This window comes from Dama dama, chromosome 15, assembly GCF_033118175.1.
Source record: "Dama dama isolate Ldn47 chromosome 15, ASM3311817v1, whole genome shotgun sequence".
NCBI classification, from domain to species: Eukaryota; Metazoa; Chordata; class Mammalia; order Artiodactyla; family Cervidae; genus Dama; species Dama dama.
In genome coordinates, this window is record NC_083695.1 from 86,169,367 (window position 1) to 86,191,337 (window position 21,971).

The 21,971-nt window shown below is 47.0% G+C and overlaps 1 protein-coding gene across 1 annotated transcript in view; it reads left to right on the forward strand.

The window, feature by feature from the left end:
- The window catches only part of PLPP4 (phospholipid phosphatase 4), a 141,683-nt gene extending 119,957 nt beyond the window's left edge, over positions 1-21,726 (forward strand). Inside the window, exons 6-7 of the mRNA XM_061163179.1 lie at positions 7,385-7,555; positions 21,239-21,726. Of these exons, the coding sequence (XP_061019162.1) occupies positions 7,385-7,555; positions 21,239-21,438 (371 nt within the window). The 3' untranslated portion in view covers positions 21,439-21,726. The remainder of the gene's footprint in view (positions 1-7,384; positions 7,556-21,238) is intronic.
- The last annotated feature ends 245 nt before the right edge of the window (positions 21,727-21,971 follow it).

Genomic DNA, 21,971 nt, shown 5'->3' on the forward strand with positions numbered 1-21,971 from the left:
AAATTAAAAAAAAAAAAATCACTGTGTTACTGAGTTTGTTCTATTTTTTTATCAAAATTTCCCCTTGAAATTATGATTCTGGTTCGACAGCTACATCAGAGGCTAATGATCTTCTGTCAGTCAGTTCGTGAGGAATAAATACCTGTCTTTCTTGTTCAGTTGAATGGTTTAGACAATAGATGCCCTGTGGATCCACAGTCTCTCTAAGATTTGTAGCAGTGTTCTCTCATCCTTTTTTTGAAAGTGAAATCTCTTAATAACTTAGAATATTAATAGATATAGCTTGTCATATAAAGAAAACAGAGTGAGCATCTTAGCTAGAATGAACTATGAATTAAGAAACTGTGAAACTGAAACTATAATGAGAAACTAGTCCTTTTAAGAAATTTGGGGCCAAAGGGATGTAAAAGTAGGTGTCAACATGGTGAAACTCAGATTCATAGGAGACAAGCTACATGATGGGTCATTTGCCATTAGAATGCTTCCTGGCTGTCTGACCCTCTCATCAGAGAGCTTCAGGCATCTCCCGAGTAGAGCGGGAACAGTGTCTCTGCTGGCTCCTCTCACCGGGTCTGTAAGTTTGTTCATTTTACCAGCTGAGATCGTTTTACATCTGCTGAGAGCTGCAGGGGCTACAAAATGCTAAGAGGCTAGGAACCCAGCTCCAGAATTCTCTGTAAGCAAGCATGCAGTTATATAACTGATGAACTGCAGATTGCAAGAATAGAGCTTAGGAAGGCTTTTCTTTGAGGATGAAACTTTCCAGAACCAGGCAGGACTCAACAGCAGCTGCAGAGCTGACAGAGTTAGGAGAGCAGTCACTCAACACCTGTTAAAAGCCTGTTAAAATTCCTTGTGAGCTCATCCTCAAGATGGCTTTGTGAGTTGAGTGCTACTAACCCCATTGTACAGATGAGGAAACTGAGGCCCCCAGAGATGAGCTCACACGGGAGAAAGTGGCAGAGCTGAGTCCTGAAAGGTCTGCTTTTCTCAACAGCACACAGTACTCCCTCCTGTTGAACTGAGTATTCATCCCCTGAATCTCCTGTGTCACTTAATTTGTTGTTGCTATTGGTTTAAGCAAGACCAACTCTAAAACTTTTCAAGTGCTTCTTTGCTCTAGTGTGGAGAGAAGGGATAAATTGATGTCCATCACGTTTAGCACAGTTTGACAGTGGACCACTAGCACTTGGAAGCAAGATTTAAGTGATCTCAAGTTGGCAGCCCACTGACCCAACCCTGTTAGTACACAGATGAGTTTCATGTGGTCTGTACTGTATTCATTTTTGATAAATTGTTCACATTTAAATTGAGACACTTCTCACAAATATCAGGGTTTCCCTCTTCTGTTAGAAGATCAAAACTTCTGGGAACTCTGAACCCATGTGGCAGATACCACCTTGAGCAGAGGGAAGGGGCTGCATCTTTAAATAGGCAAATGTTCCTGTTTTCCCCAGTCCTCACCACTCTCAAATGTCTCTCAATGGCGAGGCCAGGTATTAGTTGCCATTTATCATCACAAATGAACCATTGAGATTTTTTCTGAAAATATCTCTTGGATCTGAGTGTCCAGCAATAGAGGAGTAACAGAAGACAGACCAAGAAGGCTTTCTATTGCAAAAATGTTGACTCAACATCCAGCTACTTAACTCATGCTCCCTATCTACCTGGCTCTTCCAGTCACGTTGTGGTAGCCCCTTGTGGATCAGCCTCTTATTTTACAGAGCAAACTGAGGCCCAGAGTGAGAAAGAGACTTGCCTAGGATCATGCATTCAGTCAATGGCAGAGCCAGAATGGGAATCTGTACCCCATGCTCTCAACAGTACCCTACTGCTTGTTAGGAGTCTGCAGGGACTGACCAGGCATGCGTGTTCTACATCCTTGGTTTTGGGTGGTCTTGTGGAGATGTACTGGCAAATGCCTCAAAACACCCTTCAACATTAAGATTTATTCAGAGACTTCTCTGGTGGTCCAGTGGTTAGGAATCCGCCTGCCAGTGCAGGGGACATGGGTTCGATCCCTGGTCCAGGAAGATCCCACATGCTGCAGAGCAGCTAAGCCTGTGAGCCACAACTACTGAAGCCCACGCACCCTACAGTTTGCACTCTGCAGCAGGAGAAGCCACCGCAGTGAGAAGCCAGGGCGTTGCAGCTAGAGAGTAGCCCCCACTCACCGCAACTAGAGAAAGCCTGCGTGCAGAATGAAGACACAGTACAGCCAAAAATAAATTAATTAATCAAAAAAAATTTATTCCACTACCCAGTATCACCTTTCTCCCTCTTGGAGTAGAAAATACCTACTCTTTGAGCATCATGTGGAAAATTTGTACAATTACCTCATTATAACACAATTCCATTTGCGGTGTCAGGTCTAATCAGTTTGGGGAAATTCATTATAATTAGAGTAAAAAATACAGCCTCCAAAGCTGAGTCTGTCCCCCTGATTGTTATCGCATTTATGTTTAAAGCCTTTTCTTTGGTGCCAGTTTCCTCATTTCTTGCAGTCGTTGGAGTCCAAACCTCTTTCACTTGGTTTAAAAGTCAGCTGGGTAGGAAAAGGCAAAATGACTTTATTTCACCTAGGGGTGTGTGTGTGTGTGTGTGTGTGTGTTAGTAGCTCCGTCGTGTCTGACTCTTTGTGACCCCCTGGACTGTAGCCCACCAGGCTCCTCTGTCCATGGGATTCTCCAGGCAAGGATACTAGTCAGTTGCCACCTAAGCTGACTCAGTAAATAGACCTTTCTTGCAAAGGGAATGTTGTAAACCTGTGACAGTTCATCTGCGTAGTCGGAGAGATGAATCAGTAACTCCCTTTCAGAATCACCAGGCAGGCAGATAGCCCTGTTCAGACCACATGCCTAGCATCACCACTTGGACCAGCAACTTGTATTATGAGGTTTTGGTTATCGACTCTCACTGATGACAGCCAAGTGAGCCCCGAAAGTGCCAGAAACAAGTGGGGAAACCACCCTCCTTCATCTGCTTCCTAGTTTAGAGGTTTCAAGAGTATTTTTACTTCTCACAGCCAGTCCAACAGAGAAATATTTACAATCAGCTGTTTCCTGTCAAGAAAACCTGCTACAGACTTTGAAAACAAGGGGCGTATGGTCTTACCTTGATCCATGTGAGTGCTTGTGTGTGTGTGTGTGTATGCGTGTGTGTGTGTGTGTTCTAAACTCTGGAGAGCAAATAAACACGTTCTGAGCCCCCAGGAGAGGTCGACTCTTTTCTCTCATACCATTGTTGTAATCGTATTTCTGTTGCTAATAATGTTAGCAAAATATGAAGGCATTTATCATACTTTATCATCTCCATCTTCCAAAATGTCTGATACTCTGCCTGTATCTTTGAATGCTCAGTTTTATCTCCTAATCATGCTGGAAGCAGGGACCATGTTTTAGGGGGAAGGCGGACCCTTGGAACAAATGTCATCTCCCTGCTCCTCACTAGCGTACAAGCTTCTGTGGCCCTTCAGTGTCTCACAAGCTCATTTCTTTGAGAACAGGAGGGTGTTGTTTGGCTTGAGTTGGAAAGCATTTCTTTAAAAACCTTTCTGCTTTCTTTTTCTCCCAATTGAACTTGAATTGAAGCCTTGGTATTACCTCTGAGTCCTAGGATCTCAGAGCTAAAAGGCTCATGAGATGCTCATGAGGAGCATCCCGGTCCCAAACTGCCAGCCTCAAAGGAGGAGGGGGCAGAAAACTGTGGGATCCTATGAGTTTGTAGGATGCTATGGTTTGGTAGAGCCTAATTCGCATTCATTTGGTATTTGGGGAAACAGGAGTTTTGGCAAAGCACCTGAGCTGCCCATGGCTGGGCCAGAAGGAGGTGCCTCAGAAGCCTTTTGTCAAAGGACCGCTTGCCAGTTCAATAACTCTAGGAGTATCAGTGAGAAAGTGACAAGCATAAGGTTTAACATGGAATCAGTCTGTCGTGTCAGCTAGACAAGTGAGGACACAGCGTGCTGCTTTAGACATGCTGCCCAGAGGACCAATAGGATGTGTTGAAAGAGATCAGCTGCTGCGGGGTGCCCACAGGATCTAGGCTGTTGAACTCAGCCTTTAAATTTCCTTTGAACCCTTCTTTCTTTTCCAAGAGGGTTTCCCTATGGCTCAGCTGATAATCTGCCTGCAATGCAGGACACCTGGGTTTGATCCCTGGGTTGGGATGATCCCCTGGAGGAGGAAAAGGCTACCTACTCCAGTATTCTGGCCTAGAGAGTTCCATGGACTATATAGTCCATGGGGTTGCAAAGAGTCGGACACGACTGAGCGACTTTCACTTCACTTCACTTCTTTTCCAAGAAGCAGATAACTCTCCATTTTGGAGCACCTGCAGCGTGGGCCCCACTGTGAGAGAGAGTATGTGCTTTGCCTGCTCTCCTTTGAGCCACAGCCCCATGAGTTCCTGGGGGCAGGGAGGTGACCGGGTGGAGGTCAAGGGTCTGGCCTTGGACCACATGCCCCAGGACTTGACTTTCATGAATTTTCAGCAGCCCCTTCTCATGTTCATCTTGTGAATCTGCCCAAAGACTGTTGGCTGTTGAGTCTGGACTCATCTATCTTAAAGTCTCCAAACCATTGATTATGGGGACACATAGAAATTCCTGCTCAACATCCACCCTATATCCATTGACCTTGTTTTTAATATTGACAACTTGGCAACACTCAGGACTGCCTCTCTTCCGATTCAAATCATGAAAACTTCCATCCATAACCCTACAAAGCCTCAGGGCAGATCTTTTATGCTCATCACATTCAATGTACAGTCGCCCCTCAGTATTCTTCAGGGGATTGGTTCCAGGGCTCCTGTGAACACCAAAATCCATTGATGCTCAAGATCCTTATATAAATGGAGTAGTAGTAGGTAGGTGGGTAGACGGCTAGGCTGTCAGGTTTGAACAAAGTCTATTACACCTCCCTTAAGAGCTCAGAATGAGGCCAGTACCCGCCAAAGCAAAGTGTCCAGCCTCTTCTGCCCACTCTGATACCTCAGGGCAGAGTGAAGGAAGAGACGAAACAGAGTAAAATGGATGAGGATGGGGAATTAAGAGCCCATTGCACTTGCTAGGATGGTGGCCAAATGGGGCCTCTTTGGAACACTCTCTAAACCATTTATTAATAATACCCTTCATCATAGCAAACAATTTAGAACTGGCCTGGGCAATGCAGTTTTGCACAGAGTTTTACTTTAAACAGAATATTCAATATATGTTGGCTCTGCTTTACTGTTTGAGTACAAATCATTATTCAAAATATTTAAGTGCTTCATTTTTATTCCTAAGATAAACCTGGCTTAATATTGTTTTATTAATAAAAAATAAAAACAAGCAATCCTCTGTTACCTTGTTTAATTTGATTGCTGAAAAAGTTCTGCTTTGGCATAAGCTTGTGTTCATACTTGGGGAACCCTATTTAAGAAGACACATTATTATCAGAGATAATTCATTAAAACTGCAGGTTATTCATCTTTATGTACTATAACCCTGAGTATCATGAACTTACAACTTAGAGTCCTGCTTCTTTCACTTAACGTTGTATCCTAAGTATTGTCTGTAGTGCTACATTTGTTGTTGTTCAGTTGCTCAGTCATGTCTGACTTTTTGTGACCCCATGGGCTGCAGCCCACCAGGCTTTCCTGTCCATCACCATCTTCCAGAATTTGCTCAAATTCATGTCCATTGAGTCGGTGATGCCATCCAACCATCTCATCCTCTGTCATCCCCTTCTCCTTCTGCCTTCAATCTTTCTCACCATCAGGGTCTTTTCCAGTGAGTCGACCCTTCATATCAGGTGGCCAAAGTATTGGAGCTTCAGCTTCAGCATCGGTCCTTCCAATGAACATTCAGACTTGACTTCCTTTAGGACTGACTGGTGTGATCTCCTTCACATAGTCAGAATAATTTCCGCGGCTGCATCATAATTCATTGAATGGAAGTATTCTAGTTCTTTATCTTTACTTTCCCCCCCATAATTACAAATAATTTTAAGCAGAATATCTTCTAGATCTCCCCATGGTTTTTTATTATTTCCTGAAGATGGATTCTCAGACACATCATATCAAGAGGATGGATGTTCTATAGGCCAGGCCTTCTCAGACTTCAGGGTGCACATAGCTCACTTGTGGATCTTGTGAAAGGGGATTCTAACTTAGTACATCCGGGGCAGGTCTGAGGTTCTGTATTTGTGACTAACTCACTGGCGCCGAGGCTGCTGCTCAGGCTTCAGACAGTCTGTTAAAGTCCTTGATGCCCTAGCTTTAGCCCCATCCTACCGACTCTGTCAAATCACTGTGCAGGCTGGTTGCCTAGGAGCCTGGCCACTCAGGAGTATTTTCTGATCAAGAGGAAAGTTTTGAGTAGGCTGGTGTCCAGAGGAGGTGAGGGCTGTAGCCCCTGTCCTCAAGAGAAGCATCTAAACTCACTCCTGGCTGCCATTAGAATCACCCAGGGAGTACACACACATATACACACACAAACACACATGCACACACACACATGCATGCACATGTGCACCATTAGGGTTCACTCCAGACTAGTGCAAGTAGAAGGTCCTATAATGAGGTTTGACTACCAGTATTTTTGAAAACTTCCCAGGTTTTAAAGGTGGCCCGAATGTCGCCCGGGGTTGAGGACTGTTGTTGTAAGTCTGCAGAAAACTCACCTTAAATCTCACTGACTTCAACTGTGTATTAAACCTGACTAGATGAAAAGCTCAGGGCTTACCTACTCCACCTGACTCCACACTTTTGACAATGGATCCAGTGAAGCTATGAGTTGTTTTTGCAGTTCTAAAAACTAATAACCGTAATTTCTGAGAGAAAATAAGAAATTTGTCACCACTGGCTTCTCCATCAAACCCACTTTTCCATAGCATTTGCTGGTCCCATCTTCCAAGCTAAATCTCCCTTTCTTTCCCTCGCTTTTCAAAGTTAAGCTGTCATCAGTCATTTGTTCTGCAGGCACTTTTTTCATATAGAACTCCAAACACAGTATTAAAACTCTCTGTTAGCACAACCGTGACCCTCAATCAGTCCATGAGCCCCTTGAAAGCAGAGACAGCCTCTGAATCAACTTTTTATTTCCCTCACCTTGAAGAGTGCCTGTCTAGCACACAGTAGCCACCCCTCAAATCATTGTTGAATGAATGAATGAATGAGATTGAGTAGATTTTGATCACATGCAAGCCTGGAAGGTTGTTCTCATTGTTGAAAGCTTCACACCAGCATGGTTCTAACAAGAGCACAGATTGCTGAGATGGTGTCTGGTGCCAACATGGTCTTGACCCTGGGGGTGTTGCAAGATGGCAGACAGGATGCTCAGGGTGCCCTGTGTCCCTGCCACTTCCCACCTGCTAGGGTAACACCTGCTGTTTCTCTTTGGCAGTTGCCTTTTCAGGCCTTGGCTTCACAACGTTCTACTTGGCTGGCAAGCTGCACTGCTTCACGGAGAGTGGGCGGGGGAAGAGCTGGCGGCTCTGTGCTGCCATCCTGCCCCTGTACTGCGCCATGATGATCGCCCTGTCCCGCATGTGTGACTACAAGCATCACTGGCAAGGTGAGTCCCTGCCCTGGGCCCACCCGGTCCACATGCCCTCTGCCACTCTCCTGCAGGGGTGGGGGGATACTTGCACCTTCTGCGGGGAGAAGTAAGTTCCTGCTGTGAGAAACTAGAGCTAGCTGAAATAACAGAGCAGGCACAGTTTTAAAGAAAATGCACGTGTTCAGGTGAGCTCTGGCCTTGCAGGGGACAGAATCAGAGCTCCTCCCATTCCTTCATGCTCAATTAGGTGGCTCGAGTCTTACCAGGAAGGCAGGACCTCAGTCACAGACTCAGATGTGACTTCCCTGCTGGATCCCTTGCCTCTGTTCTCAGACTTGGTGCCAAGTGGTGGTTGGCTCCTATCACATCCACCCTACAAAGGTGTGTTTCTCACCAGCGATCCTCTTCCAGAAGAGGTTTCCAGCCCAGGGATGGATGCCAGCAGCCACTGCAGGGCTGGGTGAGGCTCACCTGTATGTTTCAGCCCTGGGGGTGTCTGTGCCAAGTCAGAATAACACAGGACAAGTGAGGTGCTTGTTCCTGGAATAAAGCAAAACCGTGCCATACCCCTCTGCAGATCAGCTGCAGCTCTCAGCTTGCCTGAACCACAGCAGCATCTGCCAGAGCAAGAAAGGGAGCAGAGACAGAGGCAGTGTCCATAGCAGGTGTGCCCTCCAGGAGTGCAGGGCTTAGGGCTGTTTCCCAGAATCCGATACTCAGATCACCTTGATCAGGCCACTCCGAGCTAGGGATTGGACTCTTGGAGGTGGGTTCGGAGTGACCGCCAAAAGTGTGCATTGTTAGCAAGGCAGTCCATTAATTCTGATGAAGTCTGAGAAGCACCATGGAGAGCTCCACTGTGTCAGCTTTCAGCAAACACACTGAATGAAATGTGCCTAATCCTAATCCGGCTTCCCTGGATGAATGGCCTTCCATAATATGTCTGTAGCCAGACCCTCCTCTTCCTTTCCTGTCCTCCTGCTGTCCCCCGGGCTCATTCTCCTCTGCCCCCTTTTCTGACTACCCTCTTCTCCCCTCTTCCCAGGTGTTTGTCCCAGTGGTAGTGGTAGTGAGGCAGCAGTTGAGGACAGAGATGAGGGGAACTCCTGCTTGGAGGTACCTTTGCCCCATCTTCTCCAGGGGCCTTCTGCTCCTTCTCTGGCTTCAGCTCCACTTTCTACCCTCCTGGAACTCACACGCTGAGTGTCATGAGCTTCCAGCAGCAGCTTCAACCTGGGGGTGAAGGGTCTGGGAGAAAAGGAGGCTGATGCATGGTCTAGACAGGTGGAGGCATCAAGGAGGTTTGAGGCCCTGCTGATGGGGGTGGTCAGTAGAGGCCCATTGAGCTGCACCCTGAGCCTTCCCTTGTTCTCGCTTTTATCAGTGACTTGGATGAAGTTCTGGATAATGAGGCCACACAATGTGGGGGAGGGGGGAGTAGGCAGGAAGAGAATCGCTGAGCCAATACCACAAGGGCAGACCCATCACACCCTTGGAACTAGGAATATTTTCCAACAGAATCATGGTGACGCATATGATTAGAGCATGTCCCCATGAGGACTGTTATGGGCTGGATGGCATTTCATGAACTGCTTCTCATTTATCCCTTGTAAACTGTAGTTTCTTCTTCTGAACATGGGAACGATAATCCCCCAACATTTCCCAGAGCCATTTTATAGACTAAATGAAATAATGGATCTGAGTGTACTTGTAAATGAAAGCATGTTGCACAACTGTGAATTGATATTGAAATTGCTTAGTGCATCATTTCTAAAGAAAGATGTGTTGTGTCTCCCAAGCCACTGATTTTGAGGTAGACATGCTTTTGGCACATGGTCCGTTTGTAAGCTCCCTAGTGGAATCCCTAGTTTCCACTTTTATTCCTCCACATTGGATCTGAGAAATGATGAAGGATTTCAGAGTTGACATTTTGGCTTCATCTTGGAAGATAGTAAGAACGTTTGTGTGGTGATCTTGTCCTGAAAACCTAGGAAGAGAGGTTGGCCTGTCTTAAATGCTCCTTTGTTACTATTGATCTGTGGTTGGTGCATCATGAAAGGATGAAGAATCGCAATTCTTGGCTTTGGGGAGATGCTGGACTTGATGCAGCTGGTGCCCCCAAGCCCTGCTGGCAGCGGAGCTTCATGCCCATCCTATCCAACTGGCACAGAAGGGAACTTGGAGCAGTAGAGGGAGAATACTAATGCTCTATGAGCTGATGGGAAAACAAAGCAAGAGAATTTATGATCAGTGATATGTAGGGCCCTACTTTGGGGGTGGGAGGGGCAAGCCAAAGTTGCATCATGGTAGACCCATCCTGCAGCCCAAACTGAATGTGCCTGAGTGGGTTACAGGTCATGAATGTGGCCCAGCTACCCATTCATCTGTGCCATCACCTGTTCAGCTTGTACCCCGGAGGTAGCCAGGAGCAGAGTGTGCCTTTCCTTGGATCCTCTAATGGGCCCTGGGTTGGGCTCATTTTATCTGAATTCCCCTTTAGGGGGTCATCTGCCACTGTCTATACCAGTGGTCTCAATGGGGAGCAACTGAACCTCCTAGGGGACATTTAGCAATGTCTGGGGACATCTTCACAGATGGGGTGGTGGGAGTGGTGGTGCCTACTGGCATCTAGTGGCTAGAGGCCAGGGATGCTCGTTAACATCCTACAGCGTACAAGATAGCACCTCCTCCACAGGGAAGACTCCTCAGCCCCAAACATCTACGGCTGAGGTTGAGAGAGCCTGACCTACACCGCCTCTCAGGCCTCCCAGGTGGTGCTAGTGGTAAAGCAACCACCTGCCAATGCAGGAGACATAAGAGACACAGGTTCGATCCCTGGGTTGGGAAGATACTCTGGAGGAGGGCATGGTGACCCAAACTCCAGTATTCTTGCCTGGAGAATCCCATGGACAGAGGATCCTGGTGGGCTACAGTCCCTAGGATTGGACAGAATCGGACACAACTGAAGCAACTAAGTGCATACACACACACACCCCACCTCTCAGCTCCATCTTTCTTTCCCTTATTACACGTTAAGAGCAGCAGTGCTCAATGAGTGGAAAATTTTACTCGTTCAACACTCACTTTTTAAGGAAGTAATCAAGGAGGCTGGAGAGGTTTGCGGCTTGGAGAAGGGATAGACGGTGAGGCCCTTGGCTGCTGTGTGGGAGGGTGTTGGAGGCAGGATGCTTGGCTGAGCTTAAGGAGGTATTGTTTGTTGGTGGATTGAGCTGCCCAGTGACCGTGGGCAGGGGCCATCCATCATGATGAAAATTCATGGGGAGACCCCTAGGCAGCAGTACAACCTGAGAACCTCTCATTATAGACTTTAGTTAACAACATTAATATTATGAGATTTTTATGACTCCATTTCAATTTTGATTTAAGCAACTGTGTCTAATGTGGAAGTATATCCAATTACTCGATTACATATTCATATCCAGTAAATAACCCATAATCTCAAATGCTTTGCTCTGTTCATTATCATGGTTATCGACGCCCTTTCGGTCTTCTCTGCCTTCCCAGCTCCACTCCAAACACTCAAGTCTGTTGTTTTATTAAGTGAGGAACATTGGAGGGCACAGGCCATGGTCTGGAGGGGCAGTAAGACACGTAACAGGGCTTCTTCACAAATAAAACCGCTGGATAGATTATAAATCTTTCTCTGCCTGAAATTCTCCTTGTCTCTGTGACATGCTGGCTTTTGGGCCAGCTGGAAACTTGAGAATCCCTGGGTATTGTCAACGCTTCACAAAGAAGCCTAGCTTTGTGATTAACTGTATGTTTTTAGCATTAAGACTTGTAGAACTCCCATGCCAGGGGGAACATCTGTGAAGAAAAATGCACAGGAAGAAGAGAGTACCTCCCTGAACTGTCTTCCGCCTCAGTTCATAGTCTCGTGGGTTTATGCTTCCTGTAAGGGGACAGTTAGAGCCGGAAGTGGCAGGAGTGTGTTGGTTTCTTCATGAACGGACATAACAAGCTCCTTCTGCCCTCAGATCCTTGTATCTGATTCCAGTGTTTCCTTATGTGACTCCAGCTTGCAAGTAACCTTCTAACCAACACTGATTCTCTAACCATAGCCCATTTTAAGCAGCCCTGGGTACCTCAGGTAGTGTTTCGTCATAAGAAAGGGCACCTAGGTCTGAATGTAATCCAGACAAACAAGCCTCAAGGGAGGAAGCAGTCGTTTGTTCCCACCCAGCCTGAGGCCGGGACACGTCCATGTCAGTCACAGGCGCCATGCCTGACTGGCCTGAAAATTTCAAGATGGTGCCACTACTTTTGCCGGTTTCCTGACTTGGCCGTGAAGGGTCTGTGATATGCAGTGAGTTCAGGTGTAGTTTCTGGTCCCTGCAGATGGGGTGTTTGAGGATGAAGACACTGCGCCTACATGGAGAAGGAAATGGCAACCCACTCCAGTATTCTTACCCGGAAAATCCCATGGACTGAGGAGCCTGGCAGGCTACAGACCAGGGGGTCACAAAGAGTCAGGCATGACTGAGCAGCAGAGTGAGCGCCCTGCACCTAAGTACCTGAACCACACTAAAAAGCCAGGCGGAGTCTGCTCCCTCCTCGCGCAGTCCCCTTCACCCCCCAACACACACACAGTGAGGGACACACCCTGCTCACCAGGCCTCCCTGGGCAGTCGGAAACAATCTCTAGATTCTCTAAATGAAGTGACTTGAAAAGAAGACTTTGGAATGGTATCAGGGTTCCCACCAAAACCCACCAGCCTTACATAGAACAGGAGCGCTAAATTCCTCCCTCCAAGATCCTCCTTCCCAGGTGAACCGATCTCATCTCTTCCTCCTTCCACAACTGGCTGCCCATGTGGTGTGTCTGCATTCACATTTATCATCAGCTGCCAAATGCTGCTTGGGGTCTGGGACCTCTGGCCTTGACTGCCCGTGAATCCACCCGTCTCTGCCACCATACCGGGGGCATCCCTGCGGGAGGGCTTGAGCAGGCCCAGGCCACTCCCTTTCTGGGGTCAGAATGCACCAAACAGGGACTTCCCTGGATGGACCAGTGGTTAAGAATCCGCTTTGCAGTGCGGAGGATGCGGGTTCGATCCCTGGTCAGAGACTAAGATCCCACATGCCACAGGGCAATTAAGCCCGAATGCCACAGCTGCTGAGTCCATGCGCCTCAGCCAGAGAGAAGCCCAGCCACCACACGAATATCCCACATGCTGCAACTAGGACACAATGCGGCCAAATAAGTAAATATTTTTAAAAAAAAATCCACTGGGCAGAGAGCATTAGGCCCTGAGAGGCTTTCTCAGCCAGGCCCCCTGCCCTCTGCCCTGACCTCCCTTATTGCTTAGTTCCCAGGGAAGACAGGCGTTGGCTGCTCCCAAGTCTCTTGACAACCTGGCTTCGTTTAACTGTGCTTTCTGCTGTTGGCTTTATGTTCAAAATAATTCCAGAAGCCACCTTCTTCTTCCCGCTGTAGTCCAGACCACCATCACCTGCTGCCTGGGTTATTGCTGAAGCCCTGCTACCATCTCCCTTCCTTTCTCCTCTGCCGCTTACACTGCAGCCAGGAAGAACCTTTAAACCCTGTCACATGTGGTGCCTGCTCCTCCGCCCCTGGAGACTCCTTGTGTCCATCAGCATCAAAGCCCAGGTCCTACAGCGACTATGAGACCTGGTCCTGCAGTTCTTGCTTCTCTGATGGTGTTCTGCGCTGCCCTTCCTTGTTCATGCCAGTGCTTTCCCACCCCAGGGCCTTTGCACTGGCTGTCTCCTATGCCCAGAATTCACTTCTTTCAGATGTGTGTATGGCTCTTCCCTTCCCTCCTCCTGATCTTAGCTCAAGTGAGGCTGTCTTATAGTGACCACTCTGTTGAAATTGCAACCCAGTCCCCACACTGTCTGTGGTGCTCACCTTGCTCATCTACCACCTTCTGACAAACCCAGTCATTTCTTGCTCAGTCACTTCAGTCATGTCCAGCTCTTTGCAACTCTATGGACTGTAACCTGCCAGGCTCCTCTGTCTATGGGATTCTCCAAGCAAAAATACTGGAGTGGGTTGCCATGCCCTCCTCCAGGTGATCTTCCTGACCCAGGGTTCGAACACATGTCCCCTGCATTGCAGGCAAATTCTTTACCACTGAGCCACTGGGGAAATCCCAGTCATTTCTTAGGTATTGATTTTTGTCTGTTCTTATCCACTTGAACAAGAGTCTGCACAGTTCCTCTGTGAAGGATCAGATAGTCACTACCTAGGGCTTTATGTGGGCCATAAAGTCTGTATTGTAACTGCTCGAGCTGGTGATGGTGGTGTGAACACCAGCCTATAAATTAATGGTTCACATAGTTTGCTGCTCTCTGTACTAGAATATATTCTCCCCGTGGGGAAGGATTTGTGTCTCTTTTGCTGGTATGGCACATAGTAGGAGCTTGTGTTAGTTTCCCAGATTCTACAAACTGAATAGAAGAATAAAGGTTGTCTCATGGTTCTGGAGGCCAGAAGCCCAAGGTCAAGGTGTTGGCGGCCCCTCTCCCTCTGACACCTGCACCGGAAAGAGCTTTCCTTGTGTCTTGCAGCTGATCAGCCCCACATAGTTCTCAGCTTCTGCAAACATAATTCCAATCTCTGCCTCTATCTTCACATGGCATTTCCCTTGAGTTTCTTCACATCACCTTCCCTCTGTGTGTATCTGTCTCTGTGTTCAAATTTCCCCTTTCTGTAAGCACACCAGTCAGATTAGAGCCCATTCTACTGATCTCATTTGGGCTTGATTATCTCTGTACAGATTCTATATCCAAATATGGTTGCATTCTGAGGTACTGAGGTTTAGGACTTAAGCGTATCTTTTGGAGGAACAATTCTTAATGTTTAACAGTGCTTAGTACCTAAGTGTGTAATGCAGGAATTAATAGTTTTTGTTAAATCATATTCCTTTCTAATTTTATCTTCTCTATGCACTGGTTTTACTAAAACTATTCTTACTCTTTGCAAGTTCTTTCTCTTCAAAAATAAACCAAAAAATGAACTTCAAAAACCATCCGCTCACTCCTTCGTTATATCTCTTGTACCTGTGTGTCAGGCATATTCTCTGATGGAGGCACAGTATTGATGCAGACAGACTTGGTACTGCCCTGCCAGCTTACAGTGTAGCAGGTAGATTTTGCATTCTCTGTGCTGTGTAAGTTCTTTTATAAAAGCTCAAAGTCACAAAAATGAGATGTGTTATTAGTAGTAAAATAAAAAGAACAGAAACAATCATGTGAGGTTGTTGAGTTTTCCAGAAATGGTCATTACCCTTAGGGTCTTGGGTCATAAAGCCCAAGGCATACAAGGTCGCAAGTAAGCCAGCTGAGTGATGTTGGATGTTGCCATGGCAACAGGGAGGGATGTGTTCCTCCTGGGGACCTGATAGCATGTCATCAGAACACTTTCTGCTTGTTGGTGCCAGAGCTGAGTAGTGGCACCTCAATAGGCCAGACTCCACGAGATCCTTTCCTGCCCTTCAACCTCATGAGAAGGGGTTGAGGTCATGCTCATTTTCCAGGTAAGGATTGAAATACAGGTCACCTGATTCAAAGTCTATCCCCCTTTCTACTACCATTGGAGCCCACTAGGTATTGATTCTAAACTCCCCTTTCAAATAGCTTTGTTGAGGTGTAATTCATAACTCATAATGCATAAGTTCTCCCTTTAAAATGTACAATTAAATGGTTTTTAGTATATTCAGAGCTGTGCAACCATCACCACTGTCTAATTCTAGAAAATGTTCATATCGGCCACCACAGCCCCTGGCAACCAGAAATCTACTTTCTTTCTCTATGGATTTCCATCTTCTGGACATTGCATATTCCTGGCATCACATAATATGTGGCCTTTTGTGTCTTGTGGTATCTATTCTTTAGTGCATCTTGTAAATGTTGTTCAGGGCCTCTCAACATTTACTGAGTAATAACTGCTGGGTTGGGCTTTCAAGTGGCTCAGTGGTAAAGAATCAGTCTGCCAGGCAGGAGACCCGAGTTTGATCCCTGGGTTGGGAAGATCCCCTGGACGAGGAAATGGCAACCAACTCCAGTATTCTTGCCATGGACAGAGGAGCCTGGCAGGCTACAGTCCATGGGGTCGCAGAGTCAGACGCAACTTAGTGACTGCACATACACAATTCAGTTCAGTTCAGTTCAGTCGCTCAGTCGTGTCCGACTCTTTGCGACCCCATGAATCGCAGCATGCCAGGCCTCCCTGTCCATCACCAACTCCCGGAGTCTACGCAAACTCGTGTCCATCGAGTCAGTGATGCCATCTAGCCATCTCATCCTCTGTCTTCCCCTTCTCCTCCTGCCCCCAATCCCTCCCAGCATCAGGGTCTTTTCCAATGAGTCAACTCTTCGCATCAGGTGGCCGAAGTATTGGAGCTTCAGCTTCGACATCACTCCTTCCAATGAATATTCAGGACTGATTTCTTTTACAAGGGACTGGTTGGATCTCCTTGCAGTCCAAGGGACTCTCAAGAGTCTTCTCCAACACCACAGTTCAAAAGCATCAATTCTTCGGCACTCAGCTTTCTTCATAGTCCACCTCTCACATCCATACATGACTACTAGAAAAAACATAGCCTTAACTAGAAGGACCTTTGTTGGCAAAGTAATGTCTCTCCTTTTTAATATGCTATCTAGGTTGGTCATAACTTTCCTTCCAAGGAGTAAGCATCTTTTAATTTCATGGCTGCTGTCACCATCTGCAGTGATTTTGGAGCCCAAAAAATGAAGTCTGACACTGTTTCCACTGTTTCCCCATCTATCTCCCATGAAGTGATAGGACCAGATGCTATGATCTTAGTTTTCTGAATGTTGAGCTTTAAGCCAACTTTTTCACTCTCCTCTTTCACTTTCATCAGGAGGCTTTTTAGTTCCTCTTCACTTTCTGCCATAAGGGTGGTGTCATCTGCATATCTGAGGTTATTAATATTTCACCCGGCAATCTTGATTCCAGCTTGTGCTTCTTCCAGCCCAGCGTTTCTCATGATGTACTCTGCATATAAGTTAAATAAGCAGGGTGACAATATACAGCCTTGACATACTCCTTTTCCTATTTGGAACCAGTCTGTTGTTCCATGTCCAATTCTAACTGTTGCTTCCTGACTTGCATATAGGTTTCTCAAGAGGTGGTCTGATATTCCCATCACTTTAAGAATTTTCCACAGTTTATTGTGATCCACACAGTCAAAGGCTTTGGCATAGTCAATAAAGCAGAAATAGATGTTTTTCTGGAACTCTCTTACTTTTTCGATGATCCAGCAGATGTTGGCAACTTGATCTCTGGTTCCTCTGCCTTTCCTAAAACCAGCTTGAACATCTGGAAGTTCATGGTTCACGTATTGCTGAAGCCTGGCTTGGAGAATTTTGAGCATTACTTTACTAGCGTGTGAGATGAGTGCAATCATGCGGTAGTTTGAGCATTCTTTGGCATTGCCTTTCTTTGGGATTGGAATGAAAACTGACCTTTTCCAGTCCTGTGGCCACTGCTGAGTTTTCCAAATTTGCTGGCATATTGAGTATAGCACTTTCACAGCATCATCTTTCAGGATTTGAGATAGCTCAACTGGAATTCCATCACCTCCACTAGTTTTGTTCATAGTGCACACAACTGCTGGGCTCTGGGGAAATGAAGATGAGGCACTCAAGGGGCAGTTAACACTGACAGGTAGATGTGAGCTGAGAGGTGCACAGACAGCAGCCTAGAAAGCTAGTGGAGCCCCTGGTCCTCGACAAAGTCCCAAGGGGACATGGAAAACCATCTTCTCCAGCCCACACCAGAAGCCTGGTCAACTTATGTCCTATAGAACTATAAAGACACACCTCTCTGGGAGAAGATGGACCACTCCTTTCAGTTTCTCAAACTTGCCACGCCCCCTCCTTCCTCTGCCCATCCTTGCCTCCACTTCCCACCATGCTGGTTTGCACCTGCTCATCCTGCAAGGCTGACCCTTGGGTCTTGTCCTCAGCAAAACTCCCCTGATCCAGACAAGCCAGACCACCCAGCTGGCTAATCTCACAGACCCGCCTTCTCCTTCACGGTGCTCACCACAGCTGCCGCTCACTGATAAGACTGTCGCTTCTCAGTGTCCGTCTTAGCCCCTAGGATTGGGAACACATCTCTTTGGTTCAGCCTTGTGTTCTGGTACTGGGCATCACTCCTGACACCTGGTCCCCTTGCAAAATACGTGATGGATGAATGACATCGATGCTGAGTGAGGAGAGCCCAACTTGTGTACTCGGGGGACATGAAGGTCCACACACCCCCCCTTTGGAGCCCTCTAGTTCCATGCAACCATATTTGGGGTGAAGTCAATCCCAAGCAGTTTTTTCCCTAACAAGGGCCGCCTGTCTCCTGCCTGCTTTTCTCTGAGCACATGCTGTACGGGATGGGAATGGGATCTCATTAAGTGGCACTTAATGAGAGTCTCTCTCTTTAAGTAAGTCATTTTTTAAATCTGATTCACCATCTTTGTGATAAACAAAGCCCTGAATAACTGCTGAGAAGGCGCCTTCGCTAGACCTTCCATTGCCCTAGTTGCTTCTAATAACTACGGTGGCACCTACAATACCACTTTTTGCTCACTCCGTTAAATGGGAAAACAGCATTGACAGCAGGCACGTGCTCTGGCTTGCTGCCACGTCGGTAAGCTTGGGGAATGTACATTCAGAACGATTTGGTTGGGGAATGTACATTCAGAACGATTTGGTATCTTTTGGTCCATGATACACCTCGTGTGTGTGACAAATGCCTTGTCACAGAAAATAAAAGTCAAGTGGCATTATTTATAGGTTTCTCTGTGTGGTCTGTTCAATAGTCAATGACTCAAGCACAGTTGTCCTGGGTCATTTCAGATACTCATAAAAGTAATACCCCGTGGGCCTGTTCTCTGGGGTTATTGGAAAAACAAAACAATGGTGTGTCTCTAAGACTTTGTATATGAAAAAGCCTGGCACATTTCCTGGCACAGGCTCCTGCCCATAGGAGGCATAAAGTTTCTCAATATGAGGAACTTGATTTAATCACATAATTAATGTGACCCCTGCCTCATGACCCCACGGAGGAATTCATAGTAGGCATTACTTTCTAATTTCTTGGGTGAAGTTTTTTTTAAGTTCATGAGTTTATTTAAAATGCTGTGAAAGTGTGGCCATGCCAAAGAGATGACAACTATAGACTGTTGAGTTACTATGTGAAGGGAAGGATGGGGAAGGATTAGAAAGTCCCCAGTAATTCTGGGAAGATCTGCTGAAGGAGGAAATGGCAACCCACTCCAGTATTCTTGCCTCGAGGATCCCATGGACAGAGAAGTCTGGTCAGCTGCGGTCTCTAGGGTCAAAAAGAGTCAGCCACGTCTGAAGCGACAGCACACAGTGCTGGAGAGGAACAGAGTAACAGTGATGCACGCTATTTTTTTTTTTAATTAAAAAAGTTTTTTTGGCTACATAACATAGCATGTGAGGTCTTAATTCCCTGACCATGGATCAAACCCTTGTCCCCTACATTGGAAACACAGCATCTTAACCACTGGACTGCCATAGAAGTCTAAGACTATTGTTTTAGATATTGCATTTCAAGGTCTTATTTTGTGGCATGCACTGTTCAGAAGCAGATCTCATCAAATCATTGTCACAATTAAATGACTTGGATATTGAGGTTTCCACTTGAGAGCTGGGGAAACTGAGGTTCAGAGGTGCAGTGACTTGCCCTGGTGGGGTCTACAGTGTCTTTGTGATGGATTTCTCAGCCAAGAGGATTCTCAGGTCCGGGGTGAGAATAGAGGCTGGATAACTTACCGCAGCCCCGGGCATCTGCTCTAGGAGCAGAGCTGGGCACCTGGGTTTTACCGTATCTCACAAGTGGTCCTCTCCACCGCTCTCACCTTGGTGGCTACTCATCAGGGCTGAGTGGCCACTAATCTCTTTCCCTCCTGTTTCTGCCAGGTGGTGGCCACAGTTGCACCGTGTTTGCACTCCTATGCAGAGGAAGTAGCCACAATTATTCAGTCTCTCTGGCCTGTTAGAATGAGTTTTGTTTGCAAGTGATATTTTATCCCAATGAAGAATATGACCTATTTTCTGAAGATGCTCAGCAGAGTTTCATAATGATCTACAGGCTGTTCTCAGTAGGTTGACCCTGGGGACCAAATTCCTAGAACATTCACATGAGAAAGAGCCTCAGCTGCCAAACACTTATTCCTGGTGAGGGAACTTAGGTTCAGAGAGGGGAATAGGGACAACACAGGACAGTAACCAGAGCCTAGCTCCCAATTATTGTGCATGTATTCATTCATCCGGGCCTCCCTGATGGCTCAGTGGTAAAGAATCCACCTGCCAATGCAGGAGACATGGGTTTGATCCCTGAGACAGGAAGATCCCCAGAGAAGGAAGTGGCAACCCACTCCAGTATTCTTGTCTGGGCAATCCCACAGACGGAGGAGCCTGGCGGGCTACAGCCCATGGGGTTGCAAAAGAGTCGGATATGACTTAGCAACTAAGCAACAACATTCATTCAGCTACTTCCCTTCACCAGCTTAATTCTGCAGTAGATGAGCAAAGTGCTATTCCAGCTGTTGAGGAATCAACAGCCAGCAAGCCCCACAGAGCCCCTGCCCTGGTGGAGCAGAGATTCCAGTGTTAATGTTACATCATCACACAGCTCGACACACCACTTGCCATTCTCATCCCCGGGAGATGAGAAAGTATATCCCTCCCCAGAGGAAGTGTGGGCGATTCAACAAGATAATGATGGTGAAAGTGGAAACCCCCCACTGGAGGATGACACTTCAGCCTGGCAGCACCCTTCACGAGAAATCAGTTTCTCTTGGCAGGGGAGGTTTCTCCATTGCATTAGGATCTTTTTGGCAAGAATAAACCCATAGACACAGTTTAAAGGGCATGCACATACACACACACACACACACACACACGAGTGAGGGTTGTTGGGGTGGGCCACATTCATGGGGTCTCTGGTGGACACTAGCTGAATGCCCTCTTTAGCACGGGGTCGCCAGAGGTGGTGGAAGGGCCTGTTTTGCCCACAGGTTCCGTCTCCTACCTTGTCTGCGGGGGCCCCCACCACGTCCTCTGACTTGATAAAACCTGCAGCTTGTTGGAGGGTTTAGGCCCCTCCCACTGGGAATGTCGACTTTGCCCACCCTGGTGCAGCATAAAATGTTGTATTCACTCTGTGACTCAGAAGTCTCATTCCATCCCTGGGAAATCACTTAACTTTGAGGAGGAGACCAGCATGCCCGCTGGCTTTCCGTGGTGCACCAGCAACAGTGCAGGACTCCAGCAGAAACTTGCTAAAGAAAAATGACAGCCCCCGAGGGTATTCACATCCCATGGAGATGGCTGGAACTCTTCTTCCAGAATTCAGAATTGATTTTCAAAATCAAGAATGCAATTCTGAGTTTGTGCTGTGCTTTGCTGCATATCCCATCAATAACGAGAAGAGTCAGGTACACCCTGAAAAGGGGATGTTTAAGTTCTAGAAATGGTAAGGGTTTGCGGAGGCCACCAAGATGTACACCTCCAGGGTCGTTTCTCTCCCCTTATAGTCTTTCGAAGGGTCTCTTCAGCAAACCAGTCACCAAAATCAGTAGGAAAGTGCTTTCTGGAAATCACAACTGGCCTCATTTGAATGAATCATAATGCATTTCTCCCGGTTCTGCTCTTCTGTCCTAGATTCATTTGTTGGAGGAGTCATTGGCCTCATTTTTGCCTACATTTGCTACAGACAGCATTACCCACCTCTGGCCAACACAGCCTGTCACAAACCCTATGTCAGTCTCCGAGTCCCGCCCTCCCTGAAGAAAGATGAGAGGCCCACGACCGACAGTGCGCCCAGCCTGCCCCTGGAGGGGATCACCGAGGGCCCCGTATGACCCAGACCTCGGGGGATGGACTCTGAGCTCAGACCACGCTCTTCCACCCTGACCTCATCACACAGTAGAAGAGTTTTCTGTAATATGTTTCTCATCCGTTGTTTCTCCAAGTTCTCCTTCTGCTCCCATTTTGCCGATGTGATCCTGCTACATTCCATGTCTACTTTCAACTCTCCTGAACTGGTCAAGAGAAGGGCCCAGGAACATTTTGTGAGAGACACGTGGAAGGAGGCTGCCAGGGTGGGTGGGTGCAGCCTTGTTGATTCCTCCTTCCGAAATGTTTGCTGTCATGGCCACTGTCCTATGTTTTCATGGTTGTAAAACATAATAAAACATCCCACCTGGAAGACATGGTGTTGGCAGTTCAGTGCACAGATCATTCCGGGCCGTGGTGAGTTTCACATCCACCCCCAGGGTGGAGAACCGGCCCAGCTCTAGCTGTGGTTGTTCTAGGTACTGAGCTGCGGGTGGAGGCTGACAACCTTTGAGAACTGTCAGCTGATCACAGCTCTGAAATGGAGTTGCAGAGTGGA